Genomic DNA, 14601 nt, shown 5'->3' with positions numbered 1-14601 from the left:
TGGATGTGCAGCCAACAAATCTGCAAAAACTGCATGATGCTATCACGTCAATATGGATCAAAAAACATGAGAAATGTTTCCAGCACCTTGTTGAGTCTATGCTATGAAGAATTATGGCAGTTCTGAAGGCAACCCAGTACTAGCAAGGTGTGCCTAATAAAGTTGCCAGTGAGTGAAGTTGGGACACCTATGCAAATTGTTTGCTTCAGTTTGCAAGGCTTAATTTACTTGCTGCAGAACATCTGTAGGTTGTAACCTATTAGTTGTTCCCTGAAGAAGGCCCAATTGTAATATTCTGAAATTTTCTGTTTTCAGTTTTTGCTAACCTAATCTTTAAATTTAAACCTCTGGAAGTTTACTGCTTACCTTTTCATCATTTTAGGTCATTCATTGCAATTCAACTGATTAAATTTGAAGAAAAACTGGAAAAACCGAGGTGTTCTAAAACTTTTAACATATACATAACTAAATTAACTCATTCAAGAGCTCTATGATAAATAATGGTTCTGGTGATTTGTGTATAAGCTTTTTAAAATTTGCAATGCACCAGCTTGTTTAATCTTTAGTTCTTTATTATGATCTGCACAATTGTTGTAGCTAGTGAGAGGTTACTGACCACTTGAGTGGTAAACACTATACTTCAGACAAATAAGAATTATGTGTATATTTTCTATATTTATTAAAATGTAATTTCTCAAATGATGCTCTTAACACTTTAAACCCCCTTTACTAACTACTGTTTTATTACTAATCCATTAAAATATACATATATAAATTAATATTCCATTAATAGTAATAGTTTTCTTCAGCTGCGTTTCACATTTTCTAATTTAGCCTTTGCTCTAATGTAATTCAGAATTAACCGTAGTGATGAGTACTACAGTTGTTCATTTCAATCGTTATAGACCTATGCATTCCTTAGTAATTGTTTTTACCTTTGTACACATTCCTACTATACTTACTACATCTACATGCTACTATATGTGCTGTAATTTCATGTATAAAATAGCCCTGAATTGTATAACTAATTATTTAATTTACACTTTGTTTGCCATTCTTAAATCTCATAGTTTATCCAAATTTATTTTCACAATAGGGAAATGTGCATTATGGTAAATGGTTTCAAACAGTTCATTAGTGGATGTTACACATAATGCTTTACTTCTATGAATTCCTGTTGTGATGTTTTACAGTATTATGGAAAATAAGTTTTGGTTGGACAATCTTCATATGAAAAGATCTTTGTGATGTTATTTTAACTTTGTTAACAAGTGTAAGGGACTGCCGTTTTTTTACATGCAAGAGCTGGAAAGGGGGCTCCAGCCCATACAAGAGTTGTTGCAGGTGATCAGGCTTCTGAGGAAGATGATTAGAGTGTTGGAGAAGAAGATAAAGGTGTAAGAATACCTGAAGAGGCATGCCATCGAACTCTCCACACCACTAAACGCAGCAATACAGGTGTTACCAGTAAAGAGGAAACCTGAGTGAATTGACTTGATTGGGTTGATTGATGGTGAATAGCCAGGGTTCCGACAATGAACAAGGGCATGATGATTGATTGCCTGGTGGTAGGGCCTCCCATCCAGAATGACCCAAGGGAGAAGCTTGCAGTGGTGGAGAAAGACCGGCTTGTTAGTGCATGTGTCCGGGCTGTCCAGCCTCCTACCAAATTAGCTGTGGTCATGCGCAAGGCAAAAAGGGTGCAGATCATATGGGGCCACTCTTTGTTTCACAAGCTGCATGTTTCAAAAAGGGGGATGATGGTGCTATGAGTGCAGATGGCCAGCACACAGCTGGAAACACTGCCCATAAATGGCAGAGGTAGTCATCACGATTTGAAGTCAGCGCAGTGTTTCCCCATCACCTTGTTGTTTTTATATTTCAGGGTGAAGTGGTGGACAGATAGATGCCGACAGCCCCCCTTGGAGAAGGACAGCTCTCACAGGCTCAACTGGAGGAGGAGCTATGTGAGGCATGGATCCTTTCCCAGCCAGGACGCTGGTATATTAGATGAGTAAAAACAGGAGCTATAGTGGCACTACACCATACAATTCCACAAACGTTCTTGAGAAACTCTCTACATTGTGAAGGGGGATTGAGTACCTTTTGCTTTGTGGATTAGACCTTCAAGTATTATTTTTGTCACAGATACAGTGACAATGGGTGGACTGTAATCAGAATGTAAGTTTAATGTCACTGTGCTCTGTACAAAAATTATTTTATAAATCCACTCACATGTACAGGCCAGGCCAAAGTAAGCACACAGGGGCTCTCAGAATTTAGAACTGCTAGGCAAGCATTTGAAAAGAGAAGGTACAAATACGAAAACAGGCATTGTGCTATTTATGTATGTTAGAGATGAAAATGAATCCTCTCCTTGACTTGTTTGGAACCAAAGTAAGGGCCTGCATGTGGAGAAAACAGTATAAAAGACTTGGACAGCAGCCAAACACCTCAAAGCCAACGGACGGATGGGTGATAACATCATCCGTCCCAAAAATGCTTCCATCACAGCAACGAGAAATGGCAGACAGTATACATCGAGATCCCACATTGGTAATTGTCTTGCCATTTTGCTTCCTTTGTTTGTTATGCCGTGTAAATCATCATTAAAGAAAGCTAAGTTATTTTCTCTTATGTGATTTCTTACCGACATATTACTATGGGAGGAATATCGCCTTTTTACATTGTATCTATATAGTATTGGGTTACTTAAAATGTCACAATGACAAAAGAACTTGGGATTCCAACTAGGGAGCTAGCTACCCCTAGAGGAAATAGATGCCCTCAAAATGGAAGGAAAGGGGGAGACAGCATGCACAGGGCATTTTCACCCCCAGACTGCTAGAAGGCAGTTCCCCTGGGTTGCGGCAGCACCACGGTTTCCCACAGGGCACCATAGAAACTGGAGTTCTTTGACTCAGCCCTGTTGGGTTCTGTGGATTCCGTCGGGGGGACGTGGGGGTTCTGTAGGGACTAGCGAACCTTACTTTATGGTGCTCCCACCTTACCCTAAAGTGCTCCCAGGGCCCGGTCTTTCAGACACTGGAAGTACTTCCGGGGATTACTTAAAAGTAGTTGCCTGCAACAACTCCGGGAGTCAGAGTTGGAAGGAGGAAGACAAAGCTTGCTGGTAAGAGTGGAGGAGGCAGAGTGTTAGAGACAGAGGGAAGAACACAGAGTGTTGTTTGCTGTGTTTATCTGTATTTGTGTTGGTAGTGAGAAACGCTTACAAAGTAGAGTTGAGTGTTGTCTGTGTTGGGTGTTTAGGGAGCCGGAGCACCCCCTAGTGGCCACACAGGATAAGTGGACAGTCTCCAACTTTTGAGTGAAGTGAATAAATAAGAGTTTAGTAATCTGATAATTCTCTGTGATTATTAAAGGCCCATCATTTTTAATCCTGTAGCATGTTATTAACCTTAATATTTTACATTTTTACCAGATTACACTGCAAAAACATTGATAATTTTTTTTTACATTTTTAACCAAAACTGTTCTGTATTTGAAATTGTTCCATAAAAAATGAAGGGGTCTACACTGAAAGTATTTGAGCCCTTTTACTTTTTGTGGTGGCATGTCTTTTTATTACTTTTCCATAATGTTTCTCTCTTACCACTGTTATAATGGAAGAATAATATTGGGTGAATGTGCAGTGCAGTCTTAATAGTTTAATATCAGTTAACAAGGTAATTAGTTTGTGCAATTGACTAATTTGGTCATTTGATCACTGAGTGATGATTAGGAAGTGCATAACCTCTGGCCTTTCAATCTCAAGCAGTCAGTTTTATGGTAAAAAAAGATACCTGTAACAATCTCCTAATCCACTATACTTCAGTTTTCCACTTGCAGCTGCCTTTGTACAATGGTGCCTTAGGCTGTATTAGTCATTTTTCAAATGAAACTTCTAGTAAACCAAAAATATCACTATACTAAATGACCAGGTCCTTAAATTAATAAACATAAGATTGAGCTTTACTTATTAAACAGGCATATTGTATACACATTACCTTTGTAGATTTCCAATTTGAACAGGAATCTGGTTAATCCCATTGCATGAAAGGTTAAGCTCAGTTAATGAAAGGATCTCACACAAGGATTGTGGAAATTGGCCCAGATGATTGTGAGATAGATTCAAACTCTTCAGCTGTGAAAATCTAAAGAAATGCAAACAATAAGTACAATGAGAATGAGCAAAATATAGTTGCTTACATAACTTACTCATTGATGCCTTTTGGGAACTCAACTATTAAAATAATTTATAGTAGCTGATATTTTTAAATTTACAATGTTGCCAGTAATAAAAACACTATTAAGTCTCAGAAGGTTAAAGTTAGCAGATTATTAGGTAGTGTATTTGTTCACAGCTTGAAGTAAATGAGTCTGTGCATCTGATAAGTTGTGCTTTTTTTGGCACTGTATTCAGGGAGTTGTAGTTTGCACTAGAAGTTGTTTACCTGCTGAAGTTGTGCAACCCTGCAATTTGGATAAAATTATGGCGTAAGTTTAGGTGTGTGATGTCTTGGCTGTAGAAGAGGTACTCAGGAACTTCTTCTAGGCTATAACAGGACAGATCCACAACACTAGCTGTTTGAGACACAACCTGCAAGTCACAAAAGAACATGACATATATTATCATTTACTCCATCTACCTCCATTTCAGCAACATGAATGAATAGATTGCTCCAGTTTTCCTCTGCATCTTAAATGAAGAAATTATTTCTGGTTTCATGGCTTGATTTAAACTTCCCTATAACATACACCAGTGTCCCGAAGTATATAATTCACTATTACTGTAAATTAAAAACATATTACTGGGTGTTTTTCTATCCAAGACTGAAGTGGTTCCTATACCTTTTCAGAGGAGATGTCCTTTAGTGCAAGTAAACCTGGATGATGATTTTTGCATAACTGATACAGTATGTCTTTTTGAAGAATACTAACAATAATTGCACACAGTACTCCAGAAACAACTGGAATTCAAACACACTTTCATTTGTATTTTAGTTTTTAGAAAATAAAATATTTTCTTTTTAATTGTTTACGCATATTGCCTGGAGGATGAGAATGCTACATTGATGCATTGCATGAGTCATTCATAATTTATGTTCATATTACCTGCATGTAACACATTTCAATGACTTACATTCAGTATCTTCCAGATCTTGACTCAGTTTTAAATATTCCCCCTGCCTTTTAAAAATGTTGGTGCTGTCTCTTTGTAATTTGCTATCACTTTTAATTTTGGTAGTGTGCTTAAGCCTATGGTGTACTTCTTGTTCACATAAGACTGTGTGGCCAAACACAACTCCAAATCCATCTATAAAGTTGCTTAAAACAATGCCACCATAAGCCAACAATGGTGACATGGCTAACAGAGAAGTGAATTGTCTTTGTCTTTGGTGCCAACAGAACAATCTTTCATCTTTCATCATCAAATTATTTCATGTGAAGTCTGAAAACCAGGACGATTGATTTAGATCATTTATGTTTGGTAGAATGCCCAGTGGGGGCTGGGTGGTCTCGTGGCCTTAAAACAACTGCAGATTTAGTTTTTTTTTCTGTCCTCCCAGCCATCGGACCTTACTTTATTTTTTGTTACTTAGTATTACCTAATCTTATTTTTGTTTTGTATACATTTTTCTAGGAAAGAGTAGTGGAAGCTAGGTTAAGAAGTGAGGTGATGATTACTGAGCAGCAGTATGGTTTCATGCCAAGAAAGAGTACCACGGATGCAATGTTTGCTCTGAGGATGTTGATGGAGAAGTTTAGAGAAGGCCAGAAGGAGTTGCATTGCGTCTTTGTGGACCTGGAGAAAGCATATGACAGGGTGCCTCGAGAAAAGCTGTGGTATTGTATGAGGAAGTTGGGAGTGGCAGAGAAGTACGTAAGAGTTGTACAGGATATGTACGAGGGAAGTGTGACAGTGGCGAGGTCTGCGGTAGGAGTGATGGATGAATTCAACGTGGAGGTGGTATTACATCAGGGATCAGCTCTGAGCTCTTTCTTATTTGCAATGGTGATGGACAGGCTGACAGACGAGATTAGACAGGAGTCCCCGTGGACTATGATGTCTGCTGAAGACATTGTGATCTGTGGCGACAGTAGGGAGCAGGTTGAGGAGACCCTGGAGAGGTGGAGATATGCTCTAGAGAGGAGAGGAATGAAGGTCAGTAGGAACAAGATAGAATAAATGTGTGAAAATAAGAAGGAGGTCAGTAGAATGGTGAGGATGCAGGGAGTAGAGTTGGTGAAGGTAGATGAGTTTAAATACTTGGGATCAACAGTACACAGTAATGGGGATTGTGGAAGAGAGGTGAAGAAGAGAGTGCTGGCAGGGTGGAATGGGTGGAGAAAAGTGTCAGGATTAATTTGTGACAGACGGGTATCAGCAAGAGTAAAAGGGAAGGTCTACAGGGCGGTAGTGAGACCAGCTATGTTATATGGGTTGGAGACAGTGGCACTGACCAGAAAGCAGGAGACAGAGCTGGAGGTAGCAGAGTTAAAGATGCTAAGATTTGCACTGGGTGTGATGAGGATGGATAGGATTAGAAATGAGTACATTAGAGGGTCAGCTCAAGTTGGACGGTTGGGAGACAAAGTCGGAGAGGCGAGATTGCGTTGATTTGGACATGCTTTGGGATGCTAAGGATAGAGCTGCCAGGGAACGCCTAAGCAAAGGTTTATGGATGTGGCAAGAGATGACATGCAGGTGATGGGTGTAACAGAACAAGATATAGAGGACAGAAAGATATGGAAGAATTGGCAATCCCTAACAGGAGCAGCCGAAAGAAGAAGATACATTTTTCTTTCTTCATCTTGTAAAGCACATTGAGCTACACCATTTATATGAAAATGTGCTATATAAATAAATGTTGTTGTGTAGCTTAACATCTGCAAAAGCAAAGTGCTAGTCATTGACATCAAGTAGTAGGAGGCATTCCACCCTTCCATCTACAGCAGAGGGGATAATGTGAAGACAACCAGCAGCTTTACATTTTTTTGGAGCCTCAAATTCGGGGGTTTGTGAAGATGGCTTACCATTGTCTTTCATTTCTCAAATAAGACAAGAAATATAACAAATGAGAGGAGACATGCTGTGTCTTTTTTGTGCTATGGTGATCAGAATTGCACACAATACTTCAGATGTGGTCCAACTAGTGCATTATGTTATCTGATTATAATGTCCCTAGTTTTATATTCTAATTTTTACAATATAACTTTTAAACGCTTCTGCGCCTTGCTAAGATGTTAAAAATGTTGCGTTACCATAAACCTATAAATCCTTTTCAGAGGTTGCTTCCTTTTGGATAGTGTCTCCTATCATGGATTTATAACTAAAAGATCTTTTGCTCACAAATAGCACCTTGGACCTTTCTACATTAAACTACATTTTCCAGCAATTACCCACTTTTGAAGATTGTTCAAATCTTTTTGTAATTGCTTTTGGTGCCTCCTCGTTACCTGCAAATCCTCCATCTTTAGTATCATCTGTAAATTTCATAAGTTTACTAACTACTATCTATGTCATTAATATCAATCAGAAAAAGTTGCAGTCCAAGAGCAAACCCCCAAGGGACTCCACTAATGACTTTACCCACATAGAGCACGATACCCCTTATTCTCTTTTTTCTCCTGCCAGTGTGAAAGATGCCCCGGACACAGACAGACACCGAGACAGCCAGATGTCCACAACACACACGTTTATTTCTCTTTTCTGCAACACAGCACTCAACAGTGCACAAACCAGCACAATAATGGCTCTATTCTTATCTTTGTCTTTTCATCACCGCCTCCATTCCTCTCCTGCAAGCTCCGTCTTCCATCTGACTCTGGCTCCTTGAGTGGAGTGAGGCAGCCTCTTTTATAGTTCACCCAGATGTGCTCCAGGTGCTTCTTGATGATCTTCCCGCAGCACTTCCTGGTATGGTGAAAGTGCTGCCTTCAAGGGCTCCATAATTATCTGGACACCCCCTGACAGTGACCACGGGCACCAACAGGGATGAGCTTCCAAGCTGCATTCCCGTGGCCCCCACGTAGACCTGGGCAGTTGCCCTCTCATGGCCCGGGGGAGGTATTTTTTCTCTCCTGGTCCTTCCAGGCGTCTGGGCTGGGCTGAATCCCCAGCCGTCCACCACACCAGTTAACCAATTTGAGATCCACTTTTGTAGGTTACCTCTGTTGCCAAAAGCATCTAGTTTTATAATGTATCTTTGGGGTGAGGAGATGTCTGGTAAAAGCCCAGATCTCTCCATCTGTGCTCACCAACCTCTATAAGTGCACAGTGAAGTTTGTTGGCTGCATTACCACTTGGTATGACACCTGCTTAATGCAATATTCACAGCAGTAAAGGGACTGCAGATGACATCAAAGATTACTGACCCAGAGTTCCCTTCTGTCCAGAACATATATCTCGCATTCTACCTTAGAAAGGCAAATAGTATTATTAAACTCTTTTAGGGCAGATGTCAACTTTTGTCAACAGCAGGGGTTGAGGGCAGATGTCAGGGGCAGAGTGAGATAATCAGCTGTAAACGCTGACAAAACTCACCGTTGCATTGTATGTAGACCCTCCTTGCTAGGAGGACTTTTAGACTTGTTGACTTGACGTTGAATCCCTGCATGTGCATGAGTAGCGTAGAGTGAACAACGTCTGGAATGGTATCGACACTGGGCAAGAGAGAGGGACGCAAACTATGCTGCACATTATTTATTTTTTTGGTTTTTGGGTAATTGTGCTAAATCGGACTCTGACTTATCAAACTCCGATTTTGATGGAAGAAATCTGGAAATTGAAAATAGAAGACAGGTAGCTGTTTTTTTTTTTTTTTGCCAGAAAGTGCCTTTCAACTTAATGAGTGACAAGACACGTATGTAATAATTACGTAATAGAGGCTCATGGAACATAAAACACAGTGAAATTTGTTATAAAGAAATATTTTATGTTGATTTACTGTAGTTATGAAACCACTGCTTTGTGTGCTTTTTAGAATGCTGAGTTTTCTTTTGAAAAATATTGAGCTTGAAGTGGAATTGCATCACCACAACACAGACATGTCTTCAGTAAATGATAAAAGAGAAAATACATTAATACTAGAACCGCCACACATTTTTTCACCACTTTAACTGCCAAGGTGAAGCCAAGTGGCATCTGAATCCTAAAGGCCAATCATTTTAGGATCATCTTAATGCATCACTACTGCCCTAACCCCATGGTTACAGATAGCCTAATATAGATTGAGTGAACGTAAAAATAAATAACAAATACTTTCTTGGCACGCAGCATATATTGCTTGCATATACTGTGTTTTCACTTTAAATTTTAGCATATGATTTCTGTCAGGTGTCACACACATGCGCATGGGAGACAGCTAAAGGACTTGAGTGAGGGCAATTCCGAAGCTAACCAGGATGTGGCAGAATGCACTGACTCTTTTTCTCACTATCCTAAAGACCATTCATGGGAAGTTCCACCTGGCCCTGTTGACGTCACTTCTGGGTCTGGATCTATAGAGGAAGGCCTTGCTGGCTCTGGCCCCCTTGATGTCACGTCCGGGCTCGAGTCTATGGCTGAAGACCTTTCCGATCCTGGCCCCTTTGACGTCACTTCCTGCCCTGACCTTTAAAAGCCCCCACCTTTTCCCTATTCCCTCAGTTCTGTTTTGGACTCCAGTTTGTACACATCAGTGCTGCCATTTATTTACAATTTGCAGCCAGAAAAATAATATACGGGTGGCTGCCACAAACCTTGCTATGGCTCTTTGTGGAGTTTGTGACACGGGTTAAAAACTGTTTCAGTATTTATTTGTGAAAAGGAAAAAAACACATTTCTATCAGATAAGTACATAAAATAACCAATGAAGTAGAAACCATTTTTTTATGGTGACACTTTACGTAACTTTATGTTTGCTTTATTGTGTGTGCATTCTCCAATTTTGCACTGCATTCTACTGGGAATGAGAATGACCTGATGGGATGCTATAGCACAAGAGACTTTCCACAGTTTCTCTCCAACCCTGCATGAAACCACTTCACTATTTAAACGTAAAAAGGAAAACAAAATGTTCAAATCAGCTAGAAGCCATAAAATATTACTTTAAGTCAAAATAATATTATTCTATATACAGTATATAGTTTATAAAATTACATCATTACTTATATATTTAATGAATATAGTAGATAAATTGTAGGCACATCACCTGTCTGCTATCATTTTTGCAGTATGAGTAGCTCACATACCAAAAATAAGTGCACCATAAGCACCTTTGTTTTGCTGCATTTGCCTTCTCTCACAACCTGTACATTTTATCAGTGTCTATCTCCTTGACCATCTTTTGTGTCCTTCCACAGAGGGCTGGCAGCTCCTGTTTCAATTTATTTACAGGTCGGTATGCAGCAGGCTTGTCTTTTGGTAAAGAAGTTTATTTGTCATACAATATGATGTGAAAATATTGTCAGCGGTGACTTTTCTCACAGTCTGTTAAAGGTTCATAATTCAAGAGTCACATCTGTCATATACTGTTTTTCCCTGGGAATCAAGTATGATCTTTCTCCAAATAAGGAGTAGTATCTAGTATACAGTATATTGCCACGACTATACAAAATTTCCAAAGTTGTCAGTTTTGTTTGTTTTTCACTTTGCAAATGGACATCTACTGCTCATTGATGGGTATGATGACCCTTACTTACAATGCACCTCAAATTGTACCAAGTGTCTGATAAAACAGCAAAGCTGTCAGTTTTACGTGGGGGAAAACAACACATGCAAGATGGCACACTGTGGATGGAGCAAGTGAGCCCACTTGTAATGTTTTTATAGCCACAGCAATGCATGCAAATACAAGAAAAAGTTGTTTTCTTTGTATGTGTACGCATCTGCTATTAAACCATGTATGTGATTTAATGCATGCAATTATATATAATTCAATATATTTCAATGCAGCTGTATTCAGAGCTTATTTTTGTCCCCTAAAAGGCACCTCATTCACTATCAAGTACCATCTTGTATCTGTCCTTCCATTTTCACAAAGAAAGCATACTATTTATTCTCACATTTGCATTCATTCTTGGGTTTGCCATGTCTGTGAAAACTTTGTGAGCGAGAGTAATTAAATAATTAGATTCTTCCAGGTAACTTTACATTCTTCTTCTTATTATTATTGTTAATGTATTATTACTCTATGTACTATGCATAGTTATTACAGTATTATTATTCTATGAACTATGCATTAGATTTTCCCTGTTCTATATATTGAAGAGGTGTCACATTATCACCTGCACATTTATTTGGAGATACCTTAGCATATTACATATTTACTTATTACTTATCCGTTCTGGCTATTATTGTCACTGCCTCCTGTTGAACTCCATATTTTAGAAAATTAGCAATCCATATGGTGAAATATCTAACAACCAGTAACGGTGCACTGCACGATAATGTGCAGTGAATACACTTGACTTGAGCATTCATAGTTTTCATCCTCTTTCTCTGTATGTTTACCATTCGTTTGCTCAGAGGTTGATGTGCTTGATGCTTCCTGAGCAGCTCTTCTTTTCTCTACCCTAGCGGCCCACTTCTTTTCTTCTTTCGTTGCCATCTTTTCACGTTAAAACTGATTAAGTCAGTGTTTGTGTTGCAATTACATAGTACGTTTTCCTTAATTTTTCATTTTCACTTAATCTGGCACTTAAGTCTTCAATCTGCCTCAAGAATGAATTAAGATCTGAAGAGGTAGAGGAAGTAATGGTGAAGGTGGTAGGAATGAGAACGGTGCATGTGCTGTCCATTGCCGAGAGTTTATTCTACAATAAAATAAAATAAAAATAAAAAGAGGAATAACCTTGGGGGTCACATAGTATATGTGTACCAAATTTCAGGTCAATAGGTCAAACAGTTTGTGAGCAACAGGTGATTTAAAATCCTGGACAGATTATACCAAAATACATTTTGTAATAATCTTATTTTAAAATAAGAACTGAACTTGCCAGTACATGAGATTACAAGCAACTCTTGAATTCTCCGATACGTGAAATGCATGAGTATCGCTGCCAATAGTAACAGTAGTAAAACAGCAGTAAAAAAGAAAATAAATTGCGTATTTCCCGAAAAGAAAAAAATTGCAATGTGGCATTGATGGGTATACAGTGAACTCTCATTTATCACGGTTAATCCGTTCCAGACTGTACCGTGATAAATGAATTTTCGCAAAGTAGGATTCTTTATTTATAAATCGAATATTTTTGCAGTTAGAGAATAGAAAACCTGTTTACGACCTTCTAAATATGTTTTTTAACATTATTAGAGCCCTCTAGACATGAAATAACACCCTTTAGTCACCATTACACTCGTATTACCCAATATATTAGACAAAATAAGAGAAAATAAGACATATTAGACGTTACAAATATCATATTACTAGGCACTCGCCTTTTAAGGCGACGACTTTTATCCTCAATTTTTGTGTGCTCCATGTGTACATCAGGCATGTAAGTGTAGGGAATGAGAACATCAAAGTGCCCATTCATAACATCTCCTGAAAACCTAAGTTTTTTTTTATCCCCTCAAGTGCCTGTCCAAAGTCGTACAATGTCAGCCCGAATCTGTACCACTAAAGACGGAGTTTCATGCACTAAATAAGCTATAGATGAGAATAAGCAAGCACCATCTCCCCTGATATTTACTATGCGGTGAGGCCTTTGTACTCCATCAACATTAATTATTTCCAGAGACATAATTCTGTCTGTTTTTCCAGCGCATCGCACAAAAGCAAGGGAACGATGACAGCACCAGAACTCTGCTCACATCGCGTCGCTTCGTACCTCAAAGCCGCAAGTAGTAAGACTGTAATAAGCGGAATACCACTACGCTTTGCACTCACGGGACGAAAGGACAATCCCGAACGCTTTTATATAGTAGATTATCGTACTGTACATTTAATTGCACACAACCACTAACCTATGAAGGTACGACCTCAGTAGGAGAGTCTTCAGAAGTGGTGCAGTATCTTCAGCAGGTGCGTTGTTGTCTTCAGTGAAGAAGTACTAGGAGTAGGCAGTGGGTGTCTGGGTGTGCGGCTGAAGAACATCTTGATAGGCAGTTGCTGGCGTTGTCTTTTCATATGCTTGAGGAGGCTTTTGTAGGGTATTGCCATCTTTAATCATATCCAAGAGTTTCACCTTCTCCTGGATAGTAAGCATCTTCCTCCGGCGCTTAGTTTTATTGTCAGAAGGCTTAGAAAAAGCAGCACGTTTAGGAGCCATCGTAGGGCTTAGATAAAAGTTCTCAGAAAGCACATGCGTAGTGACGTAAGCGTTTATGAGAAAAAAAATCACGATAGAGTGAAGCCGCGAAAGTCGAAGCGTGACATAGCGAGGGATCACTGTATATATCTATGCTCTGCATGTTTGTGGACATGTTGTTTGCTTTTGCTATGTCAAATGTTAGTCACACGAAAAGAACCTACATGGCATATTATGTCATCATGTCCTCCATATTTAAGATGACGGCAAGGAGCTTTTAGCATCCAATTTCTGGATAAAAACACATCATCAATTACGGTTAAAAATTTCTTGTTGCAGTTACTGTGGGATCTTTTTTTGCAGTATTAACTTCTGACATCAACTTTAGTTTTGTGATTTTTTTATTTGATGATCTGTTGTTTAATTCTATTATAACTGATCCTTGCTTGTCCCTACACCATGATTTTGCTTCATTTTTATGTTCCCTTCAGTTCTCAGGAGCCTGTTGGTTTAATAGACAATTTAAAGAAAACAAAAATGCAATAAGTAGCTACTTTAGGGGCCCATTCATACTTCAACATTGTACATTTTTCAAGGTTTTTCATAGCATTTTTCAGGGTTTTTTTAAGAGTTTTCAAGCATTTACAAAGAATTGCTCTGTGGGGAAAATATGTTTGACATCATTTTCCTTTACCATTTAGTGGGTTGAGAAGTGACTTTGTCTTCTGAATGCCTTCTATGACTTTACTGCTTTGAAACCTGGTGATCACAGTACCAAAGAGGAGATAGCACCAGCATCATGAGCGCAGATATTAGGATGAATCTGTTCTACAGTAAAGGGAGTCAAGAGGGCAATTCTGGACTCTCTATGACTAACTCAGGCAGCATCCTGAAAAAACTGCAGGATTAGATATGTATATTGGTAAGTATATTGATATGTAGTGATGTTATTATGATATTTACATAAGCTTCTTCCACAAAAAAAAAATCATTACATTATTCCATTCATCCATTATCCAACCCACTATATCCTAACTACAAGGTCATGGGGGTCTGCTGGAGCCAATCCCAGCCAACACAGGGCACAAGGCAGGAAACAAACCTCGGGCAGGGCGCCAGCCCACCGCAGGGCACACACACACACATACACACACACCAAGCACACACTAGAGACAATTTAGAATCGCCAATCCATCTAACCTGCATGTCCTTGGACTGTGGGAGGAAACCGGAGTACCTGGAGGAAACCCATGCAGACACGGGGAGAACATGCAAACTCCACGCAGGGAGGACCCGGGAAGCGAACTCAGGTCTCCAAACTGCGAGGCAGCAGCGCTACCACTGCGCCACCATGCTCCCCCATTA

General features: G+C 39.3%; 1 protein-coding gene across 2 annotated transcripts in view; it reads right to left on the bottom strand.

Annotated features, from left to right (window-relative positions):
- phlpp2 (PH domain and leucine rich repeat protein phosphatase 2) overlaps positions 1 to 14601 on the bottom strand; it is a 201850-nt gene that overhangs the window by 57063 nt on the left and 130186 nt on the right. For both annotated transcript variants that reach the window (XM_039763316.1, XM_039763317.1), the window contains 2 exons: positions 4455 to 4600; positions 4008 to 4154 (listed from right to left, as the gene is read on the bottom strand). In XM_039763316.1, coding sequence (XP_039619250.1) covers positions 4008 to 4154; positions 4455 to 4600 — 293 coding nt within the window. The remainder of the gene's footprint in view (positions 1 to 4007; positions 4155 to 4454; positions 4601 to 14601) is intronic.

The sequence above is a fragment of the Polypterus senegalus genome, chromosome 9 (assembly GCF_016835505.1).
Source record: "Polypterus senegalus isolate Bchr_013 chromosome 9, ASM1683550v1, whole genome shotgun sequence".
NCBI lineage: Eukaryota > Metazoa > Chordata > Cladistia > Polypteriformes > Polypteridae > Polypterus > Polypterus senegalus.
Note: the sequence above shows the minus strand (reverse complement) of the source record. Positions and strands in the feature narration are given on the sequence as shown.